This window comes from Dermacentor variabilis, chromosome 1, assembly GCF_050947875.1.
Source record: "Dermacentor variabilis isolate Ectoservices chromosome 1, ASM5094787v1, whole genome shotgun sequence".
NCBI classification, from domain to species: domain Eukaryota; kingdom Metazoa; phylum Arthropoda; class Arachnida; order Ixodida; family Ixodidae; genus Dermacentor; species Dermacentor variabilis.
Window position 1 is genome coordinate 207,840,901 of NC_134568.1, and position 27,735 is coordinate 207,868,635.

The 27,735-nt window shown below is 41.2% G+C and overlaps 1 protein-coding gene across 1 annotated transcript; it reads left to right on the forward strand.

Moving 5' to 3' along the window:
- On the forward strand, positions 1–26,716 carry LOC142591621 (intraflagellar transport protein 74 homolog). Its single transcript, XM_075703922.1, has 9 exons — positions 1–870; positions 2,619–2,773; positions 5,632–5,752; positions 6,565–6,690; positions 10,123–10,359; positions 12,080–12,180; positions 12,593–12,680; positions 20,480–20,665; positions 22,526–26,716. The coding sequence occupies exons 1-9, from the start codon at positions 367–369 to the stop codon at positions 22,775–22,777; spliced, it is 1,770 nt and encodes a 589-aa protein (XP_075560037.1). The 5' UTR covers positions 1–366; the 3' UTR covers positions 22,778–26,716.
- Positions 26,717–27,735: the final 1,019 nt, after the last annotated feature.

Sequence of the window (27,735 nt, forward strand, 5' to 3'; positions counted from 1 at the left end):
GTCTTTTCGAACGCCGTGAACGCCGAGGCCAGGCAGACCAGGGCCTCAGGCGGTCAGTGAAACACGGCTAGGTTCATTGGTTTTGGTTGAAGCTAAACATTGCTTGAGCTCTGTTGTAATAGAGCATGGTCAGTATGGCAACAGTCATCACCACACCAATGCACTGACCACACACATCATCATCGTATTCTCCACAGTTACCATGGCAACTGTTCATAAACTCGAACTGTCATGAGTGCGCGAACATTTCCCGAAGCACATTCAAGAGAGCGCTTTCTGCGATTCCTGCAACGTTTGTGAAATATTCTACACAGCTATTTTCATTACACTCGATCCATACTGTTAGAGCGCCGTCCGAATTTCAGGATGATGGATTCTAGACCAACAACTTCGTCCTCCAACAGACCCCAGTCTCCAAACATGCGGTCATTTACGGCAGCCACACAACGCAGTGGTCTTCTCGGCGCAGTTAGTCGCCTGAGCGGGCGACCCAGCACGCGCACAGGTCCTCCTACGGCGATGCTTTCGCAGATGAGCATTCCGGACCGTCCTATGACTCAGCATGGCCTTGTGGCGCCGAAGACTGCTTTAAAATCTTCACAGCGGCAGGTTCAAGACAAAAGTTACTTTATCGGCTTGCTGAGAGCAAAAATGACAGAATTGATTGCGGAGACTAACCGTTTGCAACGCGCAAATGAATCACTTGCGCAAGAGCAAGCTACTTACTCGTCGTACAAAAAGAAAGCGGAAGCTTTGAGTGCTGAGCTAAAAGAGCTGCAAGGCGATATGGCAGACTACAACTTGCTGGTTGACAAGTTGAACACGGATGCAGACATGGAAGATGTTAAGGAGGAGTACAGAGAACTTAAGGTAATAACTTTTTTTTTTAGCTGGCAAAACAATTCGGTTTCTGAAATCCACTCGCTTATTCTCATTATTTTAGTTTTCACATATAAGCGGCATCCCCTCTTTTGATGGAAGTGTTTAGTTGAGTATATATGTTTATGTACCGAACAAAATGCACAAAATATGTAACTGATGCACATAAACCACACATATGCAAATAACTTTTGTTGTACTTAGAACTTTCTTGCATGCTAGGATCATTCCAGCTTTCTGGTGGCTCCTAATGAAAAGAAATGGGGGTGGATGTATCATGTAGTTTGGCGGAGCAAAGAGGACAAAAATCTGACACTAGAGACAGTGTAAACAGGGGCACTTGTTCTGTTTGTACGATCTCTTGTTTGGTTTGGTTTTCCTTTTATGATGGGGCATGCCCATTGCGGGGAATTGGTCAAAATACAGGTGGTTTAGGAAATTGCAATTACTACAGAAATTGATAAAATTGTCCGGAAGAAGCGAATAAGAAATAATGTATAAAAAACTTAAGAAAATCTTTCTGAAACAACTGGTGCCAGACCAACTCTGTGACGATAAAAGTTTAAGACTGGTATTTGACAACACAATCAGGTAAAAATTACTTCCGTTTTTCTTGTGTCCTGACCTCTTTTTCATTTTTTCAGCAAATCTGAAGCTGAACACATACCAAGTGGATGCACTGAAGGTGCCGACATATTTAAAAATCAGTGGGCATATTGTAACTTTAAGTTTCAGACTACCATTATACATGTAGAAAACAAAGATTCATAAGTAGAAAAAGGGCTTAATTTATGCTTATTTTCAATAGTGTGCTGTCTCACAAATCCACAGGTGACTGCTCAAAAAATATACTTAAATCCCTTTCACTCTTCCACACACATTAAACTTTTGGCAGCTTATTTACCAGTAATGTTGTTTCCCCGAGTGTTACATTGTTTTCCAGCATTCATCCATGCAGCCAACAAAGCACTGGTAGTGGCATTGATGTTTGTATCATGAGTCTTTATTTAGTTTTCAAACCTGAAAACATGCCGGAGTGAGTGCAGTGCAATGCCTTTCAGTGAATATATTCCTGAAGTTTTTGAAAAGGGCCTAGTAACAATGAAGATATCAAGAGCCCAATCTTTACTTTCCCCATTTACCGTTAACTAAATCTTAACCTCTCAGTTGGGATAGTGCGATGCCCTACCTATTGCTCCTTTCTGTGGTACACTTATAGTACCCAAAGTTGGTGCCTGACATAAGTGCCCCAGAGTGACAAAGGGGCAGTGACAGGGTGGGCAGGGTGTGCCAATAACTACTGCTTCCCCGTTTGTTATAAGATGCATGTACGAAGACACTGTATGTCCCTTCTGCAATGTTAGCACTATATGTCTGCTACCATGTAATGGTTTTAATTTTTCATATTTTGAGAATGGAGACAGCAGCAACATTGTAGTGGCATACATTTATTGCTGCCTTTGCATGTGACAAGAGTAATCACAGTCATTTCTTAATTGCTAGTGGTTTAACACCATTGCCACATAGCCCTCTTCATACCAACGAAACACCAACAGGGCTTCACAACTTAGTCATATTTGCTTCATGACCCACTGAAAGACAATGGCTAACATCTATGAGCAGCTGGAGCGTTTTATGGGGAGTTCAGTAAGGCACCTTGCAATGCTACATGGTGACCACTGAATTTTTCTTTGTAATGTCGGTAAATGTCTGTATATGGTTTCTTTCATGTCTTCTAGAGCCAGAATGACCAGGAAGTGAACAGCGTAGAACTTCTTTTTGAGCAGCGGCAAGACCGTGAGCGCCAACTTCGACAGCTTGAAGTGGAAATTGAGCAGGAGAGAAACATGGCAGACAACATAATAGCAGCAATGCAACCAGAGCTACGTCACAGGTACCACAGGCCAGTGACATGGAATAGACCCCCAACAAAATCCACTTTCTTATTAACCTTGTTTGTAATTCTAGTTACATACCCATCACAGTTAAAACTCCAGGTTAGTTTTGCACCATAGCGCCACCTGCACAGCAGTGACTTGCTCACTTCATGTCGCATTTCACAATGTTATCAATGTAGGCCCTTTGATGGGCTCAGTTCCAAGCCAGCATTCAATGCCTCATGCTCTTACCTACGGTGGTACATGTATGCAATCAATTGCTCTCTCAATCCTGCAAATACCTGAATGAGCAGCTCTCTTTATCAGCTGGCTTTTACTTATAATTTAGTTCTTGATAAAGTAAATATTTTTGTTTGTGATTATTTGCAACATTTCCAAGTGACAGCTGTTGGTATACTACTGCCATGTACTAAGTGTTGCATAAATAGGATTGTCAGGTATACATGGCTCTTTCAGTTAAACCGTTGGCTGATTTCTGATCAAATTTTGTACAGAGGTAGCATTTTACCAGTGGGTTCAGTTTCACACCATGTTTCCAAGTATTGTGTGCCTGTTTCATTTGCAATAAAGCCAAAGTGTATGTCCTCTGTGGCAACACCACTAGAAAAATGTTGATTTTGCTGCAACAGAATGGTGGTGCCATCTGTCACTACTACAATGAGAGCCGTGTTTCACCGTACTGATGGCAGATGGCACCACCATTCTACTGCAGCAATTTTTTTTTTTTTCAGTGGTGTTGATTGCAGAGAATATGCACTTCGCCTTTGTTGTGAATTAAACAGGCTAGTAATGCTTGCAAACGTGGCATTAAACTTGACCCACAGCAAAATTTTACCTTGATGCCAAATTTAAGCAGAAATCAGTCAGTGGTTTAGCTGTAAGAGTTGCATATATGTGCATGGTGCACCTGTTTATGCAATACTGGTCAAACTGGTGCTTAAAGCAGCTTTCTGTGACTCGCCTCTCCTTTTGTGATCTAATCTTCAAGGAAAGAGGTTTGATTTGATGTCAGTTTGACAAAGTATATTTGCTTTTTAAACAACATTACTGCTATGTCTTGTGTTTTAACATTCCTCTTACATTGTTTATTAATTCACCCGAAACACAATTGTAGGTAAAGGACTTCTATTATAGTAGAAAGTGCTAAACTCCAACGGTCACCTGTGGATGCTTATGAACAGGTGTGGCAAGTCATCCATTGCAAAAAGAAATATTTTGACTAAACTGCAATTTTGTTTGTGCTGTAATCTCTAGAGTCCTTATTTAACAGTACATATCTCAATGCAGTGATATTACTATCTGATTCACATGAAAGAAAAATACTTCAAGAATGCAGTAAGATGCCATCCATACACAGCCTCCAATGGAACAGGAGCACTAATTGATGTTTCACTGAATATAGCCACATAGCTTTCATCAAACTGTGATTTCCATTTCTTTTAGGACAGATTACCTTTTATTATAACTTATTATCGCAGATGATCTCTTATACCTGTGCCACACGGGCGAGGTTATTATATGTTTAACCAAACAAAGTGGTGACCTAGGTAAAAAAAGAATGATAATATCTTGTGTTTCACTTTGCAAAATTTGCTGTACTGACCTGTAAATATTCAGATAACTGAATTTGAGAAAGTCTCAACTGGAATATGTATAGAGAACAGTGTTTAAAAATAATAATTGTACTTCTTAACTGCTAATTTATTGAAGATATAATACCATGTTATATGTTGTGCAGAAAGAAAGTTGCACAGGGGCTCATCCTGCCTCGTATAAGAATAAAGACCTTGGCTGCATGGGCCCTTGGTTTCTGCCAGTTGAATTCAATGCAATAGACTTCCGTTAATTCAACTCCGGTCAATTCGATTTTTCGGTTAATTCGATATCGACCGAAGGTCCTAGCCGGCGTCTGTGTAATCTCGTTATATAATACAAACTTCCGTTATTTCGTCCTCAAACTTGGCCTACGCCGAATAATTCGAACCTGACTGGTCAGCTTCGCCGCAATGCAGTTGTATTATGCCTTGAAGCATAGCAAGAATGGAAAGGGGCGACTGTCACGGGACATAGGACGCGTTTGTTAACTATACAGGCTCGAACGCGCTGTCTCCGGTCCCAGTAAGAGTACTTAGACGCCTAATGAGCATACTGGCAGCTATTCAGAGCTGTTTATGACGTTGCTGTGGCGATTTGAGCCCTCGCTTCGCCCGCCATGCGTTTCTCGTATACGAGACCGTTTACGGGGCCTAGTATACGTTCCTTAATTATACGCGCGCGCACGCGCCGTACACCGAGAAGCGGAGAAAAACATCTGTGTTTTGGTAATGTTAGCTAAAAGCCAAGGTGGTAAGATAAAAAATTCAAAGCCCAGCCTGAGGGACGTTTAAAGTATTGCGAGTATTGTGTGATCGTACGTTCTCAGCGGCAATACCACTAGAAAAATGGCGATTTTTCTAGTCTTTAGGCGCCTTATTATTAGGCGTCTGGGGGCTCGTACTGTGACCTGAGAAGGCGCACGTGCGTGTGTAAATTAGGGAACACGTTCTATGTCCCGTAACAGTGACACCGTTCGCTCGCCTAGTATACTACACCGCATGACACGTATGTATTGCGGCAAAGCTAACTTTAAAGGTAAATGCTGCCAGCTGAATCAGCGGTGTGTTTCGGCGTTTTTTATGCCTTTTGTTTAATTCGACCCGCCGAATAAATCGGCCCCTTTCGTCGCTCCCGTCAGGATCGAATTAACGGACATCGACTGTATAAAACGACTGGTCAGGATCTTTTGCTATCTGCACATCTTGCTTGCTGCAATATTTCTGGTTGCAAGATGATCTTTCCTTTCTTTGTGGGCTAGGTATACAGAGCAGAAAGACATTAATCAATCACTTGTAGATCAACTGGATAAATTGCAACAGCAGCTTCAAGGTCTTCAGTTGCAGAAGACTGCCTTGGAAGATGATATTTCATTGACTTCGGTAAGCTGTGACCTTGGTTGATGTACACCCCTGAGCAAAAATATATGGACCAAGGATTTCGCAATAAAGCTGATTTTCTTCTCCACCTATGAATTCTACTCGAAATTGAGTACTGCAGTTGAAACTTGGCGCTGCAAACTTTCCAGTCACTCATTAATTTAAGTTTGTGTGTCTTAATTACAAATTAATTGAGCTTTTATGACAAGCCTGTGGTCCGTATACTTTTGCTCATGGGTCTACATACAGTACAGTCGCATTGATATCATATTTATGTGAATACAACGAGTTCTTTCTTTCTTGTTGTGAAATTGCTATCTTGAGAAAGTGCCTTGTGTTCATAACCATGCTCCAAATTTAGTGCAGAGTTATGTTTTCAATATCGCACTTCAACATGCTGCAAGCTCAACTACTAAGCAACTAAGCTCTGCAGAAAAGCCAAAAGCCAATTGCTTGGTTCCTAGAAAAATCCTTCAACTGGAGGTATTTTTGTGCTGGAGGTCATGTGTGTCGGCAAAAGAGCGAGAGGTGACGAAGGGTGAACAGTGACACCGAAAAGAAGCAGCATCAAAGCAATTCTGCAGTTTCCAAAACTAACATGTCAGAAAGACATGCAGCATTTTTTAGGAACTTATAACCTACATCTGTATGTCGGGAGGTTTATATTTGAGAGTGCTACAATGTTCTTTTAGATGGCTTTTCATCATATTGCAAGGGGATAGAAAATGTGGCATATGAACAGGCGTTTCATGGTGTAACAAGCTGTGAAACAACCTGACGATGGGTGAACTGATGTTTTTTTTTGGTGAAAACAGGTGAAGCAGGAAGCAGTGAAGCTGTATGAGCGGTTGAGGGAGCTAGGAGAGAAAAAAGCAGTTTTGGAGGAAGAACAGAAGAAACGGGGGACTCCAGCCCAGGAAAGGGAGCGATTGCTTGCTCAGGTGTGCTTCATAGCCTTTTGTATGCTTTTTTGAGCTGCCTAGTTTGCAGAACATTCCAGAAAACTTGAAATACTGTGAATGTCTTTGTTGTAGTGTGAAAAGGAGGGCAATGACACCAGCTTATAGTTTTGTATTTGCAGTAAGCCTTTTAATTATCGGCCACGTGCATATGTACCACATACATATGTCAAAAACATGTTGAAGCAAGTACTGTTGCCCTTGCCAGCATGATTTCTTGCCGCAAATAAGTAGAAAGTGGCTCATAATATTATTTCATATAAAACCTATACGTGGTGCATTAATTTCTTAAATAGCTGTGGCACAACATAAGTAAAAGTAGTGTATCATATGCTATTTATTTATTTATTTATTTATTTATTTATTTATTTATTTACATATACTGCAGCCCAATATAGGGCTATAGAAAGAGTGAGAACATTATACATTACTATACATTACACATTAAAAACACACATATACGCAAAAAGATGAATGATCAAAAAGAAGCGCTTTACATGTTAGCAAAGTGCTTACTAGTGGTAGCTATAAAATCTTTTAGTGGTAGTGAACAAATATTACTGGGTAGAGAATTCCAAGGCTCTATTGTATGTGGAAAGGATGTGTTAGCACGGGCATAAATAGGTGTAATGTTCAAGGCGTGGGAGTTATGGGTATAGCTTGCCTTAGTAAATGTGATATAGTTACAATCAGAAAGACCAGAGGTGGAGTTATTAATTGCATAAAAAAGTTTTAAGGCTTCAATGTGATAATGTGAAAGTAATGGCTCAATGTTCAAAGATTGTTGAGCCTGTGTTGGTGAGAAACTGCAGCTGTAACTTTGGCAAATGAAATGGATAGATTTTCATGGAATGTTATTGAGTGAGCTTATTTCACATTGTTTGTAAGGGAACCAAATGACAGGTGCATATTCTATAACAGGGCGAATTAACATTTCATATAATAGCGGGTTAGTATTGCAAGGTGTCTTAGCTAAGGGGCGGCGCAAATAACCTGATCTTTTTACGGCTTTCTCGTTTACATATTCTATATGTTTAGACCAAGAAAGATGTTTTGTTAAATTGACGCCTAAGTATTTATAATGAGACACTCTCTTAAGTTGGATGCCAGCCAGAGAATAATAAAATGAGAGGGCACTCTGTCTATTGGCAAATGACATCACGACTGTTTTACTACAATTGATGTTCATTTGCCACGTTTAGCACCAAGCGCAGAAAAACATAAGGGATTGGGCAAGATGGTGGTGCTCATCAATGAAGTTAATAGATTCGTGTAATGCACAGTCATCTGCATAAAGTCCGATTTTAGTTGAGGTGCTACGAGGTAAATCATTGATGTATGTTAGAAATAATAAAGGGCCTAATACAGATCCCTGGAAACGCCTGACGTAACATTGACAGGAATTGATCCCACTGAGTTAAAAGAAACAAATTGTGAGCAATAACGAAGAAAACAGGGATTATTGAAAATGGCATTTCATTTTACCAGCAGTTTAGAATGAATAGTTCAGCATGCAACAAATTCGGGTATAGAGTCAATTATGCCCTGTATAAAACCACTGGAACTCTGTGAATATCATCAATGTAAATTAGTATATTGCTCCTACTATAGCTCTGGGCATGTGTACCTCCACACCCGCCGCGGTTGCTCAGTGGCTATGGTGTTGGGCTGCTGAGCACGAGGTCGCGAGATCGCATCCCAGTCACGGCAGCCTCATTTTGATGAGGGCGAAATGTGAAAACACCTGTGTACTTAGATTTAGGTGCATGTTAAAGAACCCCAGGTGGTCGAAATTTCCGGAGTCCTCCACTACGGCATGCCTCATAATCAGAAAGTGGTTTTGGCACGTAAAGCCCCATAATTTAATTTTAATGTATACCTCCACCACCAAAACAAGTCATGGTTGCCATTTTATAGCGATGTCTTCTGCTCGATTCCATACCACTCTTGTCATCCATTGTTCAGAATGACTGGCTGATCCTATTGATAACGCGGGTGGAGAGTCACTCTGTCCACTGACGAAGCATGAAAAGTTCAAAAAGGAATACCATTGGAAAAGGCATTACTACAAAATCACAGCCATGCTTTCCTTCCTCCCCACGGCATTGGCAGCATCCACAACTGCTTCAACAAGACAAACTCTTTTTGGCACCTACAAGCAACGTGCTTGGCCTTACAAGAGCAGTTTACATGATAATGATATTTGCAGTAACTTGGCAAACTGGCGGGTCCTCATCACTGCAGCCTACAGCCTATTAACATTTTAAAGGAGTTTGTAAAAATGTGTTATGTTTAGAGACAGATGCTGTGCACAAATATTCTTGCTTTGTTTATTGTTACATTAATTAATTGCTTAAATGTATTTTTCCAGAATGAATATTTTTTTCTAAATATTTTATAATTATATTCACATGTGGTGGAGTCTGTCTTTTCACTTGGAAAAGAAAAACAGGATCTGTGCACAAAACTGGAACAACGAAGGCAGACGTACCTTTAAACAGCAGTTATACTGCTGGAATAAATATGGTTTTTGTTTTCGTCTGTTACTGGAACATTTTTCTTAGTCTTATTATTATTATTTTTTTTGCAATGAGCTCACATATAATGTTGTCATGATGAAAATTGAACAAAATTCATTAAAAGCAGGTTTAGATCCATTGAAATAACTGGGAAAGCTGGCTCGACCTCCAAGAAAAAGGTCTGATGGTTAAGCCAGCTTTCCCATGAGATGGTATACCAACCTAATGGTGAAATTGCCAATTTTTAGATCAGTAAGTACAGTCCTTATCAAAAGTTTCAGAGCAACTACATGTGCGACTGCACCGGCCCCCCTAAGACTTCACTGTCATTGTTTCACAGCCCCAAAGATCAACAGGGACAGTGCTCCTCAGTCTCCCGTGCTTCAGAGCGTGAGGAGTCTGACGTGCTGCCGCATGGCCAGGCAACAATTCTGGTCACTTGCAAAGTGGTTCCTAAACTTCTGACAAGGCTAGCGAGCTTAAGGAAGTGAAATATGTCTGTGACTTTCGCTATTATATCACATGCAACTCGGAAGTGCTATGTGCTGCGACACTTCATCATAGTGATGATCAGCACTGCTACTGCTAGTTGGGCAGAAGTGTGGGCAAGCAAGCTTAACAATTAAGCTAAGACATCTGTTCCATTGATAGCCATTTCAAAAAATTCTCTAATGACGGTGTTCTCTGGAAAGAAGGAAATGCCTTACAAGTTCCGATACATAAGACAGTCTTTCGTGTACTGGTTTTGGGGTTTGGTAAAGGCTACATAACATTCAGAATTTGAGACATTACATACTATTGACAATGTCGTGTAAATAAGATATCCACCTGAAGGCCTGGACTGACTGTGGAGCAGAAGTGAAGATGGCATTTTAGCTAAAACCAAAGCTTGCAGGTCAAAGAAGACAACAGTGAGCTGTCGAGCATGGAGAGGCAAGCATCCGAGGCACGTGAGCGTCTGGGAAAACTGCAGGAGGAACTGGCTCAGCTCGACCAGGAGTTGGAGGAGCACAATGGAGAACGACGAGCCAAGTATCAGGAGCTCCGCAAACGTGAGGAAACCATGGATGCTTTCCTTGAGAGCTTTGATGAAGCACGCCAAGATGAACACAAGCGCCAGGAGAAGCTCCAGGTTTGTAGCTAAATACAATACCTGTGTCTCACTTATAGGTCTTTCCAGTTTGGCTGCACTGTCTGGACCGCTAAGGCACAGTGGCACTTTGCCACTCAGTTAAGATAAGCAACAGCACATTATTATCTGCACAGCCATACTTGGTTTTAACAGGGGCAGTAGTCGCTCTAGGGTGTTCCTCTATTTCTGGGAAAGCAGGCTCCAGCTGCTGGTAGTATCTTGCACAGAAGAGGTGCTAAACTGTCATAAAGTGATGCAGGAACCTCCACAAAACACGAGGGCTGATCTTTATGGCGTTGATATTTTGATACATTATGTGGCTAAGTGTTTACTGCATTACTCCCTCACACACTTCAACAGAAATTCAGCAATAATTAACATTCATTTGTTATATGAGTGTGTTTTCAGATATGCGATGTGAACTTCTGCTTTTTAAAATGCATAGTAACAAAAGCAATACTTTGACTGTGACGGGTATGGTAGTATGGAGGCCCACTGATCATATTGATTATACAACAAAATAGCTGCTTTTTTAAAAATCTTGGTTCATTGCCATGATCAGAAACTAAACAGTATGCACATATGCTCATCTTAATTGTACTATCATAAAACATCAAAAGTAATAAATAAAATATTTGTGTATGTGTATGTCATTATTGAAAATAGGTTTACTCCGACTTAACATAACAAATTAAAACAAAAGGGTGTAGACATTTTGCCATCTATGCAGGTGGAATCTTCAGTATACACTGACACAAATGAGGGGAGGTTTTGCCTTTTCTGGATGTGCTTGTACGCCGGGCCGGTAATGGCAGTGTGGAAACTACAGTGTACCGTAAGCAGTGTGACACTGAATTTTTTTTCATTTGACTTGCATCACTCAACTGAACACAAATGCTCTGTTGTAAGTACTTTATCACGTTGTGATGCAGTGTGCTCGAGCAAGCAGTTGCAGCTACAAGAAGTAGAAAAGGTATTTGATGCATTAAAACGGCGCCATTATTCCAGGACGTTTATTAACGATACCCAGAAGCAAATGCGGAGAAGGGGAAGTGAGTCACGAGTGAGGGCAGCGTCTATTGTATCTGTTCCTTATGTTCAGGGTGTGTCAGATACTGTTCGGAGAGCTTTGCATCCACTCAGCATACAAACCGTTTTCAAACCCCATTATACTTTGCGGAATGTATTCATGAAACTGAAAGACCGCACTCCTGTGGACGATCAGAGCGGGGTCATCTATACAGTCCGATGCGGGGATTGTGACGTGACGTACATTGGCGAAATGGGCAGAAAAAGGTCAACGAGACTGAAAAAACACAAAGAACACGTTGCCAACGCCATCCATGCAACATGTTCTAAGACCGAACTTGTCGAACACTGCTGGACGACAGGGCATAGCTTCGACCTTGACAATGCGATAACGCTGGCCCAAGAGCGAAAGTGGGGGAAAGGAAAACTCCTGGTATTGTGGTTCACCCGTTGTTACCAATCGGCATGCAACACCAACCATGCCAGACGTTTACAAGGATGCGTGGGATGAGTAGACTGGACCTCCTCTCATTTGTAAATACTCTTTTGTTTTAATTTGTCAAGTCAGAGTAAACCTACTTTCAATCATGAATTCACCCGGCTCTTGGAACATTTTTGCATGTCATTGTGGACAAGGCAATTGTTTTGCTTAGATACAACTGTCTTTGTGAATTTCCTGCCATCTCTGCAGGGGGAGATCGTGCAACTTCTGGAAAGCTGCTCACGCTCCTTACCCCACTTCTCGACTTTGCCAAGCCAAGAAGAAATGGCTGTACTCAAGGATGACCTGATGTAAGTAGATGAATACAAAGACATGATATGTATTGAAAAAAAAATTTTTTAAATAGAACTGATGCTAACAGCATAGCAGTATCATTGCTCTAATATCTCTAACTTATAAAGCTGTATGTATTTATATATTAAAACTTAATGGTAGAAGAACTGCGCAAACATTAATGTTCTTAAATCTTTTATGGGAGTCACTTCTTTGGTGGCGGTTGTTTTTAATGATTGTTTTTAATGATACTGCAACTGGCAATACTAGAATGTAAAAGGCTGAATGTTTAAAGTGTGATCTGGAGCTGCATTTGATAGTATTGTACTATAGCATATCTATGTGTACTTTGCTGCAAAGGCTTTCAGTGAGTATGTGCAGGTTCTGTGTAATTAAAAAACCAAAAACCTAATAAATTAACCGTTTCAGATTCAAAGAAAATGAAATGGAGAAGTCAAAAATGACACTATCTGCTCTAGGGATGGAGCAGAAAAAGCTGGCAGTGGATTTGCAGAAGGTAAATAAGAACACTTGCACCTTTGTGTGCTGATTACAACTGAGTTGATGGTAATTTAAGGCAAGAAAGCACAAGAGAACTCTTTTTTTTATTGTATGCTGGTATTACTTTGTATGTATTCATAGTTGTGATAAAGGAACAGGGACGGTGGAACAAATGGCAACACACCACTGATGGGGCACAAACCCATGACCTCTGCACTTTGTACGCAGTAATAGATGGTCAATTCCGTGAGAGATCAAAACAGGTGGTATATTTGACATTTTTTTTTATTTTTCAGATAATTTTACACATTACACACATGTGACTGAATAGCATTAAACTGCCACTTGTTCTTAAAGAAAGCTAATAGTAAATGGGGAAAAAAATCATCAAAGGTCATCTGGTAACGACAACAATTTAGCAAAATAAATTTTTTTCTTATCTTCGCGACAATGCTTAAGGCTACGCAAGTATAATATAGCAAATGTCTTTATTTATAGTGCAAATAGAAATAAAGGGAAAATAGCTCATGGCATTTTAAGGACTTGTGGACAGAGTAACCTTTTTAAAAAATTATCGAAAACACTACATTTTTCAAACTTGCAAATCCTTGGGACTCTGTTGATACTTCTCTGTGCGTCCCAGCTTGTGATTTACAGTAGAGATAGGCCTTCAGGTGGATAATGAACCTGTGCATTTTTATTCTTTTACTACTTTTTAAAGTAATAAATTTTTTTACCCAGAGCATCAAAATTGAAAACATTTTACTTTATTGAAAAATGTTTATAAAAAAAAAACCCTCATGTTCAAAGTCTCCCAAATTGTTCTCTGAGGACTTCAGAATAATATGAAAAAACTTGTTGCATCATTCTTTTTGGAACAATGTTACATATGTCTGAATACCTTGTTTCGAGAGAATGGTGCATAGCGCGGAACTAAGCATTTCTTGGGAAATGTAATTGTATAAGAACATGCCTCCATCTCTTCTGAGCCTTGAACAGTGGCAAGAATGGGGTATTTGCAGACGGTGGATAATGTTTTCAATAACAAAAAGACGTTTGAATGAAATGCACTCGTATAGTTCGTCACTTCATTACAGTGGCTGATATATATTCCTCCTCGTCAAGAGGCAGCAAACCCAGTAGTGGCTTTCCCTTCTTTCATCTGATTGCATGGAACAGAATTCGCGTCTTGAATGGTAACGAATGCAATCACTCAATGCGTGTGTTGAGTTGTCATGCTATTCCAAATTTAAAAGGTCATTATGACAGGCAAAAATAATTTGTGCTCCTGGATTGCAGTCGCTAAGAGTGTTGGTTTAGTTCACACAAAAGTATTCATTTTCATACCAGATGCAATCAATCAGAGTTTAAAAAGTCTCGATTGTGTGAAGTTTGGTGGCAGCATTTTTGGCCACAGGCAAAACATGTTTAGTGCGAGTCACGCCTGGTCTGCATAGTGAAACATACCATGAACGGATGCCTTGCACATTGGACACGAATTCCCACTCCTTTCTTTTTTCATTACGGAAGCACTCAGTCTCGCTCGCAAGTGCATGAATCGGCTGGATGTTCTCGAGCTTGCCTTGGAGTTGTGTGACCATTTCAGGTGCCAACTGTATTACTCTGCCATTTTCTGCCCATAGTTTGTGAAGAGAAGCTTGATGCTTTATGGCTCCTCCGACTCAGTCACATGAGTTCTGCCTGTGTCCAGTCGCAGAGAACAGCCATTTTACTGACTCATAATTTTTGCACGAAAGCTCATACAATTGTAATTTGTTTTTGAAGTGGCTTGCGGCTCTGTCACTTACCTAGGTGGTGTGGCTTTGTGGGGGAGACTTCAAGGCACTTGTGGATCTTGCTTAATGCAAGCCAAGCATGGGCTGCATCGTGCGACATGTCATCGCTTATAACAGCGTAACTGTGTGTTGTTTTTCTGGTGGTTACAACACAGGTGAAAATTGACTTTTTTTTTTGTGCCAGTGGTAGGATTGAATCTCATTTGAAACAGTGGAACTGCATGTTGTTTTTCTGGTTGTTAGAACACAGGTGAAAACTGACATTGTTTTTTTGTGCCAGTGGTAAGATTGAATCTCATTTAAAACAATGGCAGTCTAGTTTTTTGTGAAGTCAATATGCAGAATGAGGGATCCTTGCTGCTCGCATTGTTTTGCTTCACGAATGTCTGCAGCTTGTGCCTGCCATATATAGTCCTTCGGAAACCACTGGGAGATCCACAACCTTCGCACGCATGCAAAGGTTGTGGGTTCGGTTCCCACTTGAGGCAAGTTGTTTTTTCATCCACTTTAATTTTCATTAATTTATAGTTTCTTCGTTCCATTTATTAAGCACAAGTAATTTCCCCTATGTTCTCCTTGGTGTCAGTGTTTGTTGGCTTCTCATGACTTGAAGCAGTGTTGACAGATCTGATCTCCATCTCTAATTGGACGCACACCTTGATGGAAGATCTTCCACAACAGAGAGACAACACTATGGACAACATCTTCAGAGAGACAACATCTTCAACACTATGGAAATTTCGTTGGAATGGAATTTTCTTGTGCACCATCAGCTAAGATGTCTATTGCTGCACTTGGCTTACTGAGAGAGCCGCGCACCTTGCTGTCTTCTTCACATACGCATTTCACTGTTGTCTGTGCTTCCATGTTGTCTGAATGGTGTGGGGATGCGCGACTCTGACGCGTCCCCTGATATGTTGTTTTCCCGCATAGCTCCCGTCTCCTGCAGTGCGGCTTCGCCGCGTGGCCTGGGGCCCGCGGCGGTCGGTGTGTTTGAAGCGCAGTACGAGAGATGGCGCGAGTGTTGCGCTGCTAACGCCGCCTACCGGCGGGGTTACTTGGGCGCGAATAGGAGAAGGCTCTTCCTCTTGGGTTGCGGGTCGGCGAGCGCCGCGGACGTCCTGCGCGTGCGCCGATCCATGCTCCTGCGAGACCGTCTCGCGTGGCCTCCTTCGAACGCGCCACCGTTCGCGTGACCGTACGCGCGAACGACCAGGCGTTGGGATCCAGCATGCGGGGAACATATTCGCTCGCTATCCGGTCGCAGTGAGTCGGACTTCCTAGATTTGTCGCGTGCCCATCGGCATGTTTTGTGGATAGCAACTCGGCTAGCAGGTATTGATCTATGAAAGGCGCAATAAATGCTGTTGTGATTGTTTGCACTACTATGCTGTCGTTCCTTTGTCCCAAGAGCACGGGTGTGAAAATCCCACAACGGGCACACAGACCCACTGCAGAAGGCAAACATTATTGGCCCTCTGTCTAATTCCATAGCTTATATTTTGACACTTTGCTGAAAAGAATGGAGGGCTGTAAATGTGCTCATTGCCTGTTGACGAGGAATATCGGCTGCTGTACTGAAGTGACAAACTACGCGAGTGCATTTAATTCAGTTTTCTTTTTCTTTACGAAAATATTTTCCACTGACTACAAGTACCTCATTCTTACCGTTGATAAGGCTCAGAAGAGAAGGAGGCATGTCCTTGTATAACGTTTTTGCAAGAAATGCTCATTTCTGCACTATGGACCACTCTCGCAAAACACAATAATCAAACATTTTTAACATTGTTCCAATAAAAATGATGCAGCATGTTTGCATATTATTATTCCGCAGTCCCAGAGAACAATTTGGGTGGCTTTGAATGAGAGAGCTTTTTTTTAAAACATTTTTCGATAAAGTAGAATTTTTTAAAATTTTTATGTTATAAATAAAAAAAATTGTATTATGTACTTTAAGATTACTAGAAGAATAAAAATGAACAGGTTCGTTATCCATCTAAGGGACTATCTCTGCTGTGAATCAAAACAAGCTGGGATGTGCAGAGAAGTAGCAAAAGAGTCCCAAAGATGAGCAAAGTTTTAAAAATGTTGCGTTTTCGAGAATCTTGTTTTAAAAGTTGCTTTGTCCACAAGTTTTTAAAATGCCATGAGCTATTTCCCCTTTATTTCTGTTTGCATGGTAAATAAAGGTATTTGCTATATTATACTTGCGTGGCCTTAAGCATTGTCACAATATTAAGAAAAACCTTTGATGATTTTTTTGCCCGTTTACTAACAGCTTTCTTTAAAAACAAGTAGCAATTGAGCACTATTCAGTCACGTGTGCATAATGTGTAAAATGATCAGAAAAATAAGAAGTCATATACACCACCTGTTTCAATCTCTTGTAGAATTGACCAGCTTTGTTTTAATTTGGAACACAGCCACACATTAAATATGCTCAGGGCATCCCTTTGCAATAAATGCTTTTTTTTTTTAGTTTCAGCCTGGCTGAGTCAGAAATTCATTTGAATTTTGACTTAATGTGCACAAGTGAACGTTTGGGCCTTGTTATACTGTTATCTTTGCAGTTGACATAATTTCAGTTCTTTTGACACATTGTTATCAGTGTACAGAGTAGTTTGAAGTGAAGGTATAGTACCTTCTTTTATACTGCTTTAGTTGATAGAGTGAGGACGGTAGAGTAAATATGTAGCCTTTGTTTCAACTTTCTATCCTAAAGCTACTGTATATGTTAATTTGAAGCCTTGCATGCTGAATGAGGTACCATTAAGCTTAATTTTCTGCAGTTTTTTTGCTGCGGCGCCTTTAACAGTTTCTATGCTTAAGTAGCAAATTTCATTGAGGGTTCTAGATTTCAATGTTCCTTTTCTCAGGAACAAACGGCAGAAAAACCATTAAAATTAGCAGGTGTACTCCACATATTACTGTCTTCAAACGGAACTTAAGAAAAGTGCTGATGAGGAAAATTGACGCAACGAAAAGACAGTGCACACAGGAAGGAAAGACAAAGACAAGCGCTACTCAGCTGGTGACCAGCGGGAAATGTTATACAATACAGTGAAACCTCGCTCACACATTTTAGAAAGAACCGCGAGAAATAACATACTAACCGGGAAAACATACAATCCGAAGTAAAAATTCGACAGTCAACTATTGCTGACATCTACGTAATGCGAAGCGTCGCGCGGATCGTTGCGGTACGAGACGCCGTCGCGCGTCGAGCTGGTGGTGCACCGGGGATCCGAGACGCGTTTTGTTGTTTTTCTATTGCGTTGGTGTTTTTGGAGGGCGACAGGAAACCAAAGCGAAATCGAGCTTGTGGGCGACGCCGAATGCCGCCGAAGCGAAACGTGATGCCCACATCGCGCCGCCTGTCGCAGGGAACGGCGGCGCGTTTGGATTATCACCTAGCTACTAAAAGCGTGCAGTACGCTACCAATGACACTACGCACCACGCGCTGTAAAACAGATACGTGAAGATGCTTATCGCAATAGGTTTGGCGGCGATAGCTATGAATGCGGCGTGCGATGACCCGGGCGGAGATTTGCTGGTACCGGAATAAGAAACTGTGCGCATCATCGTTTTCACGTGACACGGGCAGCTATATACTGTGCTTGATATTGCGCGCGCCTCGCGCCTTTTATTGTTCACATGGGATCTAGCGGCCGGAAAACGTGTACGATCGCAGTCTGCAGCAGGGAACGGCGCGTTTCGGTTATCGCCTATCAAAAGCGTACGCTATGTAACGTTTCCGACGCACCACGCGCTGTGAAACAGATAGGCGAAGATGCTCATTGCAATAGGATTGGCGGCGATAGCTGTGAATGCCGCGTCCGACGACCTCGGAGAAGATTTGCTGGTACCGAAATGAGAAACTAAGTGCGCGCTGGCATTTTCACGTGAAACGGGCGGGCGAGTATTGCTGTGAAGCTGCCGCGGTGGGCAGCAATATACTGTTCTCGATCGCGCGCGCGCCTCGCGCATTTTTCTTGTTTACATGGGATCTAGCGGCCTGAAAACTGATCATACGATCGCATTTTGGCAATGTACTGAACGTTGGTGCCGAAAAAAATCGTGTTTTCCGGGAACGTATAAACCGGTAAAAAATGAGCGTAATTCTTTGGGTCATTTTTTGTTCCCGATTGCGAACGTTGGCGCCGGGAAAAACGTACGTAACGGGAACGTATCAACGAGGCTCTTCTGTATATAACCTTGCAACACATGCACACAATAAAAAATGCAGAAACAACACAGGAAGTACACATATATTTCAAAGACGGTTGTGCAGGTATTCAAACTCTGAGTTAAGTAGTGCGATTGATGGCTCACTTATGCTGTGCAAGACCAACTAACTCAACAATGAAGTCTTCTTAAGAAAAATGGGTTCATGCTAGCAGCATGCAAGAAAAGAAAAAAAAAAAACATTGCCCACACTAGTTGTGATCTATGAGAGGGTAACTTCAGGATTTCAATTTTTGTGCCAGGGTAAATATTTTAGTATCTTAAGTTCAAAATGTTGGCAATACAATCCACTTAAAGTTTCACTATAATCAAGCAAATAGTTTTCTAGTAAAGGTACACCAAAGTAAGAGACAAAATGAAATTATGCAATTTGATTTTGCCACATTAACCTATGGGTTACAAAGGCTCCAGCAGAAGATATGTCATTTTTTGCTTTCTTTCCATCATCTGCCCAAAGCCATTCTGAAGGTTGCTTTTCCTTTTTCATCATTCTTTGATTTTTGTGGAGTTTAAGGACTCTGCCTTAACAACCTGCTCCTTATCAGGCTGGGTGAGAGCGCTTTCACAGAATACGCCCATTCTTATGCCAGATGAACTCGAAATAAGACTTTGTGCATCATGTTCATAATTGTCCACTTCACACCCATTTTTGAAATGTTGAAGCGCAACAATGTAGATAGATACAGGGCTGAAATTGGACTAACACACACACATACACGCACGCATGTGCACACACACACACACACACACACACACACACACACACACACACACACACACACACACACACACACACACACACACACACACACACACACACACACACACACACACACACACGCAAAAGAAAAAAAGTCACACTGATGCAATGCACTACAGCAGCACTGTTACTGGAAAAATTTGCAGTGACAACTAATGAAAATGGGATAAACTGAATATTTTGCATACAAGATCGTATTATTCAATAAAACAAAAATACTGCATGTAAACAGAATGCATATGTTTTTAAATGCTGGGGGGTGGGGCTTTTGGTGCCGTGTTTAAATAGGTTGGAGTGCTCACCACTGTGCTACCTTGCTTCCTGCGCTGTGTATAACTTTGTCATGTTCGAGTCTAAAAATTGGAGTTGATAAAAATTGATTTTTTTTGTTTACTCTACCATCTCTTGTTAAACAAGTTCTTTTTTTTCCCTTTACGTAGATACTACTTTAAATGGCTGCTTTCTTCTCACCAAGACTACAAATGCTACATCAACTGTTTTTCTTTCAAGCCAGTGTTTGCCATGATTGTGGGGAAACAGCACTAAAAAAGGGAGACAGTAAAGATGGACAATACAGGCACTGTCCTATCCATATTTCTTGTCTCGTTTTTTTTGTGGTGTTTCCCCATAATGAAGCCATACCAATAAGCTCACATTCAGACCCTTTTACACTGTTTGTCCTTATGGGCTATTCCTTGCTTCTGGATACTCAGTAATAAGGTACAAAAGGTCATCACACTTTTGTGTGCAGTTAGCATGTAGACTGACATCAGCATTCAAACTAGGTTGAAGTATCTTTAATTTAACAAGAAAAAGATTTAGACAGAACTTAAGGTGACACTTGAAGGATATTATTCATCTGGCTAGATGTATACGGTGCCTAAATCAACCTCATGGATTTAAACAAGTTATACAATAATGCATGTAACAGAAATGAGCTTCTTTAGTTTTTGTAAACAAGATTAATACAGGCCATACTTTTCCTCACATTATCATATTTGCATCCTTTTTAGATAGAACAACTAGAAAACAAAGTTCAGCAGGAGCTGGATAGCCTCAATAGCAAGATTAAACAGATGGAAGAAGAGATGGTTGTCTTCTGTGACCTGGACAAACTAAGAAGCTCTTCAGAGATAAAGAAGCAAGAGCTGTTGGCAGAGAAAGAAGCATTGCTGATAAAGAAGGGGCCAACCAGAAAGGTGAAAAGCTGCTTTGACCACTTCTCAATTAAGGTGCTCTCATGCCAAGGATCACCCATAACCTGCCATGCATAAAGACAGTGGCTTAAGTCAAGTTAGGTGTTTAGTACTCCTCATCTGATCAAACCTAATTACGCCTATTTACACGAAGCAAAACCATCTTACAAGCCTATTTTACAAGGTCGCAACTAGTATGCATGACATGGAAGAAAACAAACTAAATACTTAAAGCTATGTAATTTTTCCTGCATTGCAAGATAGTTTCACATTGCAAACATGCATAAGTTTTGGCTATTGATTTTATTGATTAGATTCCCCGCCATCTGTTGCATGAACGCCCCACGTATCCTCGAAGCCTTCCTGCATCCTTCCTTCCACAGTCTTCTCTTCTCCACAGTCTTGCCCTTTACCTAAAAACTATATATTGTTGACAGCCACATGAAAAGCCACCTATATATATTTTGTTTGTTCTAATTTGCTTGTCATTTAATAAGGAATTGGTAATTAAGAATAGTTAATTAAAAAATTCTTAAATATAATTATCGGACAGCCCATGTATGCCTTTTAAAATGCACATAGGGTACAATTGTTTGTGAAATATGATCTTTTCTGTGCCTTTGTCGCAATGAAAACCTTCAAAATTAAAAAAAAGCCCACATGGCAGCCCAATAGACGATATGCAAAACCTGCAAGTGAGCCTCTCCACACACCTTCTTTGATGTAACCAAGGTGGCGGACCTAGGGCTAGAATTGTAATTGAAGTATCAACTTGCAGGCCAGTGACATAATTCCTGAAACAGTTTATTCTCCACTCTGGCCAAGGTTTCAAAGCACATTTCTCAGCTTCAACAGCACTAATAGCAGGAGCATGGCCATCTTGATTTGGGAAAGTTAGCTCTGTGGTAAAGCATGCTTAGGGCTTTTGAATATCATTGATTACTCACCTCCAGAGTACTGCCCTCAAACATTCCACAAAGAACTAAACATTCCCGATGGACCAATGCTTCACCATTCACATGCCTATATGTGACAGGCTACTTATTTTGGTGTAGCTGCTAAATTTAGGCCACCAACTGGTCTAGTGTGGATTTGGGTGTGAGTGATGCCTTGTGATGACAGTAAGTAGTCCATGAACGCCAAGCTATCAGGAACCAAGTGGCGTGCTCACGATTTGCCTTGTCACAGAAAGCTGATTGCTAGAACAAATGTAGTGGCAACACCTTGCAAACTCACCAACTACAACTTGTAAATTGCGATATGTGGCATAAAGCAATTAAAAAATTTTTTATTTTGCTCATATGTATTCGATTATGCATTTTGATTTCTGGTGCAAGTAATATGTGTCTATTCAAGTAATCCTGCTCGAGAACTAGAAATTGCTTATGGCAGGTAGCACATCTTTAAATATTCTGTATAGTCTGAAAAAAGATCGCAGTATTTCTGCTAATATGGTAAATGCCAATTAGTGTAAAAGAGGCATGTAAATTATGTAGTCATTGCAAAAAAATTCATCATACAGTACTGCTTGGGAAATGGAAGTCAAAATGCTGTAAACTTTATGGTGTGGCTGTGGCTGCAAGAAAAATTTATTCAACACACATGCATTAATTTGGACACTACTCATCTTGCTGGAAAAGCGCTCTTCTGTCATAGTTTGTAAAGGGAGTGTGGGAGCATGTTTTAATACAGCTCTGTGTTTAAACCAATGTTGGAAGTCCACCCACTTTTCTAGTTCAGGCAGGGTTCATCCTGAGTGTATTATAGTCAAAGGTAAGTGTTCAGTGCCAGCCATCCTCGCAACCAGTGTTGTTTGGTCTGCACTCGTGACATGCCAATACTGTGCTGCTGTTTCTTTGAAAGGTGGTTGAAGAACTGCAAGCCCAGTATGACGAAGCAAGAGCTGCACTGAATGAAGAAGAAGGCTACACACGCTTAGTGAACCTGGAACGCCGCTGGCAGCACCATGAGCAGAATAACTTTGCTGCACAAGAGTATGTAGAAGCCAAACTGGCCGAGTACAACTACCACCCCATCAGGCAGGATGTGCAGGCACTGCTGGAAGCCTACAATACTGCCTTGCAGGAAAGCCTTGGAAAGGCATCCTATGGCTGAATAACTGTCCAGCATACCATTAGGTTCATGATGTATCAGCGCAATAGACACAGATAGAAAAGAATGAACAAACGCAAGCACTGTCCAACTCACCCAGTTTTCTTTTCTTGTGCATTTGCTATTGCTTGCTCGATAGCAAAATTTAAAATCACTTCTAAATTGTGAAATGTAGAATAGCTGCAGAAAGAAAATAATAAGGTGCTTAAACTAACCCTCGTGTGAAGTACACCTTTATGTCCTTTCATACGAGCACCAGGGATCAGTGGCTCGTGAGCCCTTCTGGGGTTCGGGTCTGAACAAAGGGGATTTGTTAGTAAAAAATAAGAGGGATCTACTTTATTCCGGTCACACTTCATACCAAGTTGGCAAAAAATGTGCTCAAAGAGAGCAAAACCAAAATGTAAAAGCAACACGGTTTGCTTCATCCCAACTGTATGTGCTCGAAGCAGAAAACAGTGGCAAATGTAGAGCAGTTAAGTGATATCTAGGTGTAGCAATATACTACGTTAGAACAGAGCAGTTGCAGGCACCTGAGTATTCTGGACTGCATTTTAGACAAACTAAAGCTGAACAGTTTAGGCATCTCAATTTATCATTCCATAGACAAAGTGCACTTCTTTTGATCTTTAGATAAAGTGGTTCAAAATACTATTATAGTCAAAATACTCTGGCTCAAAATCAACTTGCAGTGCAGCAAAAGATATGAGGCGTGATAAGGCACTGTCACATGCTCTGCATGCACCACATAATCCGCCATAAAATGTAGTTCCATGCTTTGGCATTGGTTATATAGTATATACAAAGGTTTAGTATTGTTAAGCACTACTAAATGGTTGTGTGGTAGTTTCTAGCGTGCGAAATAACTGCTTGTAATACATGCTTTTTGACGCGACGTCTTTCAGTTCGGTCAGAGGAGGCCGCTCGCTAAAACCTCATGTAACGAAAACATATTATATGTTTATCGCATATATCTTTGGAACTATACTATCCACGCACCTTACCTTGGTATTGTTGTGTAGAGCAAAGAAGCCATTGCGTGATCTTGCACGTCTTGTGCGCTTAGATGGTGCTGTTTTCGTGCCACATGTGATGCAATTGAAGCTAAATTTAGCCTCTTGTCGGTGTTCAGAGAGAAATAGTTTGGTAGCATGTTTGTTGATTCGAGCAGGAGTGATTGCGTTTGAGAAAGCTCACTCAGCCATAGTAGGTATAATCTATCAAACTCAAACCTATGCTCATCAGGAGTTAGAAGGCCTACAAGTGTGCAATCACTTGCAGAAATTTGATGCTTGCTTGGCTATAACGCTCCCCAATTTGACATGTAGAGTCTAGAAATGGCATGGAGAGACCAGCGCAGCAAGGGAGAGGGATACCCAACCCCTCTGACCACAGACATGTCTGTCTCCATAAGGAGCGCAGGTGCAGCAGATTGAGGCAAGCACAGGAGCCTCAACCGTCTACAGGTGCAACAGGCTTGTGCGGTGCAGGGTAACGTGCCTCGTAAGGTAAGGTAAGGTGCAGGGTAAGGTGTTCTCCTCATGGAGTGGCGGGCTAAGAGGACATTGAGGCGCCCTAGCACAGGGCAGTTTCCAGCATCACCAGTAGGGGGGTCATTTCTTTATCCTAGTGACCAAGCACCCTCTGCAAAACAAAGGGGCCCACTACAAATAGAAAGCGAGATAAGACCACAAGACTCACACTAGCTACGACTTAAGCATGTAAGCTTTCTAATGTGTGAATAAATGTAACTTGTGTATTTGGTTACGTCATTTTTGTACCTTAGTGCCCATACACCCTCTGCGCCACACACAAGCCATTTCATGGACCCCCACTGCAGCCGTGTCGCTGATACAGCCTACCGGATTTTTTAATAGAACAGAGACAGCAGAGTGGTACCTGCCATCAATATAGTCCCTCATCGATCTTGCTGCTTTCCAACTATGTTTGTAATATCTGCGGTAAGATTTTCCAAATGAGCAGTAATTATTTTTAACTCATGGTTAGCTTAAGAAAGAAGTCAATTCATGGACTTCTTTGTTGTGATGCGGAATACTGAGGTGGTGTTGTGCTGTGATTCACACTATGCATTGGCTTTGATGCCGATTGTCAAAAAAAAAAAAGGAAACAAAGTTTCTCTTTGCTCTTTCTCTCCCTGCTTACCTTCTCTCTGGCTTGCGCTTAAATGCACTAAATCTGGCAGGACAACCCTCATATAACCTGTCGTCCGCTACACATTCGCTACACGTGTTTCAAACGAGCAGCAACCAAACAGAAAATTCTATGCATAGAAACGAAAAAATTGATAAATACATGCTTTTTTGTTTTTCTGCAAGCATTCAAAGTCAATGAAATCAAATGAAAAAAAAGGGGGCACAACAGACATACTCATCTTCCATGCTGCGAACATACTATGAATGCACTGTGAATGCACTACGAGTTCGCTATGAACGTGCTGCGAATCGCCGACTGGCATTTCATGATGTGCCCCCTTCGGATGAGTGGAGTTAGCACTGAAACATACTGAAACCACAATCACGCATAAGAAATATATCTTGAACAAGTTTGTTAAAGTGAATCCTTTTTTTGAGATGTTTAATGGGTTTAATGCTACCTTGGTTGCGGTACATAGTCGGAACTGCATACAAACCGGCTGGCTGAAGTGAATACAAACTTCAGTATGTGGACACAAAAGCTTCGCTTACACTGATTGTGACAGTGTGCGGAATCTGCATTTTTTTCCCTGAAAACTTGCCTCTGCCAGCACTATCAAGCTCAACATGTTGGTGAATGACGCTGCATATGTACTAATTATTTGTATATATCTGTTGTGACAAACGCTATTCGAGGATCAAGAGGGGGGAACTTTGGGCCAGTTGGTCTGACATGGTTGAAGAGGAAAAGAACCGTGACTTCAGACAGAACGTAAGACGAAGGAGTGGACAGGATGAGCGGTAACTAGCAACTGAGGTTTATTACCATGAAACACACGTGGCAGAAAGCACCCTAGGTGATGATGGAAAGTGCCAAGGGAAAAAAACAACTATCACTTGTTAATCAAAAACCGGGTTTCTTTATCTAGGAGAGCCACCGAAGGCTCACTTACACACGTCTAGGCCAAGTCTGCGCAAGTGTGCAGCTTCCATAATTTCTTGCTTAAGTCTAGAGTCTCCCCCGTCCTACAAAGATGGCTTGACTGAATTTGGAGTAGCAACCTTTGCATTCCCTGGTGTGTCTAGGGAGATTGGTGCCGCTATCACCCTTCAAGGAGCGGAAATGCTGCCGCAGTCTATCAATACATTCTTATCATTAATATATATATATATATTGTTAATAATGGTAATAATATCAGTAATACAGCCCCACTTTCTTTTATGTTCTTTTATATATATAGGGTAGCGAAGAGTTTGGAGTGGATTGTCTTCATTATCTTTGACACTGCTGTTGCCAAATGCAACTTGCATAGCATTGAAGTTGGCTCACTCACACCACTTAAATACTACATGCTCTCACAATTACTTGGCAATGTGGTGCCTTAAATTCACCAAGAAGTTTAGCTATTTTGTAAACTAAGAAAAGAATACATTTCTGAACATCAATAAGACTGCAGTCAGAATTCAGTTGTGTGATGTCACCCACATTCACGGCAGCAGTAAATTTGAAAAACAGATGCTCTTTGGTTTTACAAGTGTTTGGCCATACATTGTATTTCCAGATCCGACTTGACTTTCAGGATTGTTTATATAATTAGTTCAGTGCGGGGCTGGGTGGTTATGAACTTTTGTATACGCTTTCTGCAGAAGACATTGCAACCACTGTAGTCTTGATTACAGCTGTGTTAATTTTCATTGTGCGCAGTGCTATCTGATGCATACATCACTGCATTTTACTTCAACAAACACCATGAAATCGTTGTACAATAAATATTTATTACATGATGGCTATATCCGAGTTTAATTTGATTCTATTCAAAACTCTCAAGAGGTTTCCATGCTTTCCTGTGGTAATAAGAAAAAATACCCACCTTCACTGACTTTCCAATTCCCTTAACTCAATTACTGTCAACAGAAGTTATTAGCACCTGACTCTTGATACGTTTAGCATGGGATCATGCCGGAACAATCTTCAGAACTTTCGGTAATCCTCCAAAATATTGAGAAAACACAAGGCAAACTCCTGGAAACTACTGAACAACACAGAGAGGATCCCCCACAATCTGAAGACGCATGTGGCTTGCATGCAGCAGCAGCACCATCCATTGGCAAGCAGGGCATGCAAGGCACACCCAGTTAGCGAGCCTTCTGCAAGGTGGCCTTTACTTAGGCCACCTTTACTTATCGTGCATTACTTCATTTCTTTCCGTTTTTCTTTATTTTTCTTTATTCAACTTCATGAACCCATGAATCTTGCAGCCGGCATGTGCAGTGCAATGTGGACATTAAAAAGAATGAAGAGCATGCTACAGTGCACACACACAAACATTGTGGCGCACCATGCTTTGTTCAACACTTTGGTATGGTGCATGAGGAAAGCCCCATCAAAAACTATCTGCATCTGTCAGTTCCCAACAAAAGTATTATCCGTGTGATTGTGCAAAGCAACCATGGCATCATGGTTACAACCAGAAGTTTAAGCTTCATGGTTGTTGGTTTGATTTCAGGCATACCTGCTCAGATATATTTGTCATGCCATGCCATGTGTGAACCAAAGCATGACTAGTAAACAAACAAGACTAGCTCATTTCTTAGCTAATGACTGCTGCTTGCAGTGAGATTCAATTTCAAGCTCAAAATGCTGAATGTAGGATAATTCAAAGTAGAGCAGGTTGGTGATGGTCAGATTACAAGTACTGCCAGCCTTGTTAAAAGCACCAACTGTACTCAAACGAGCAGAGAAATGGTGTCAAGTTGTGAATAATCAAAAACTACATATTTCAAAAGCTACAGTTTCATACTACTTTG

Bases quoted from the DNA above. Each gene is read 5' to 3' on its own strand.
- LOC142591621 (XM_075703922.1), top strand. From the start codon at position 367: ATGATGGATTCTAGACCAACAACTTCGTCCTCCAACAGACCCCAGTCT. The intron at 6,691-10,122 runs GTGTGCTTCATA...CAAAGCTTGCAG, and splicing joins GGGAGCGATTGCTTGCTCAG to GTCAAAGAAGACAACAGTGA. The intron at 12,181-12,592 runs GTAAGTAGATGA...TAACCGTTTCAG, and splicing joins GTACTCAAGGATGACCTGAT to ATTCAAAGAAAATGAAATGG.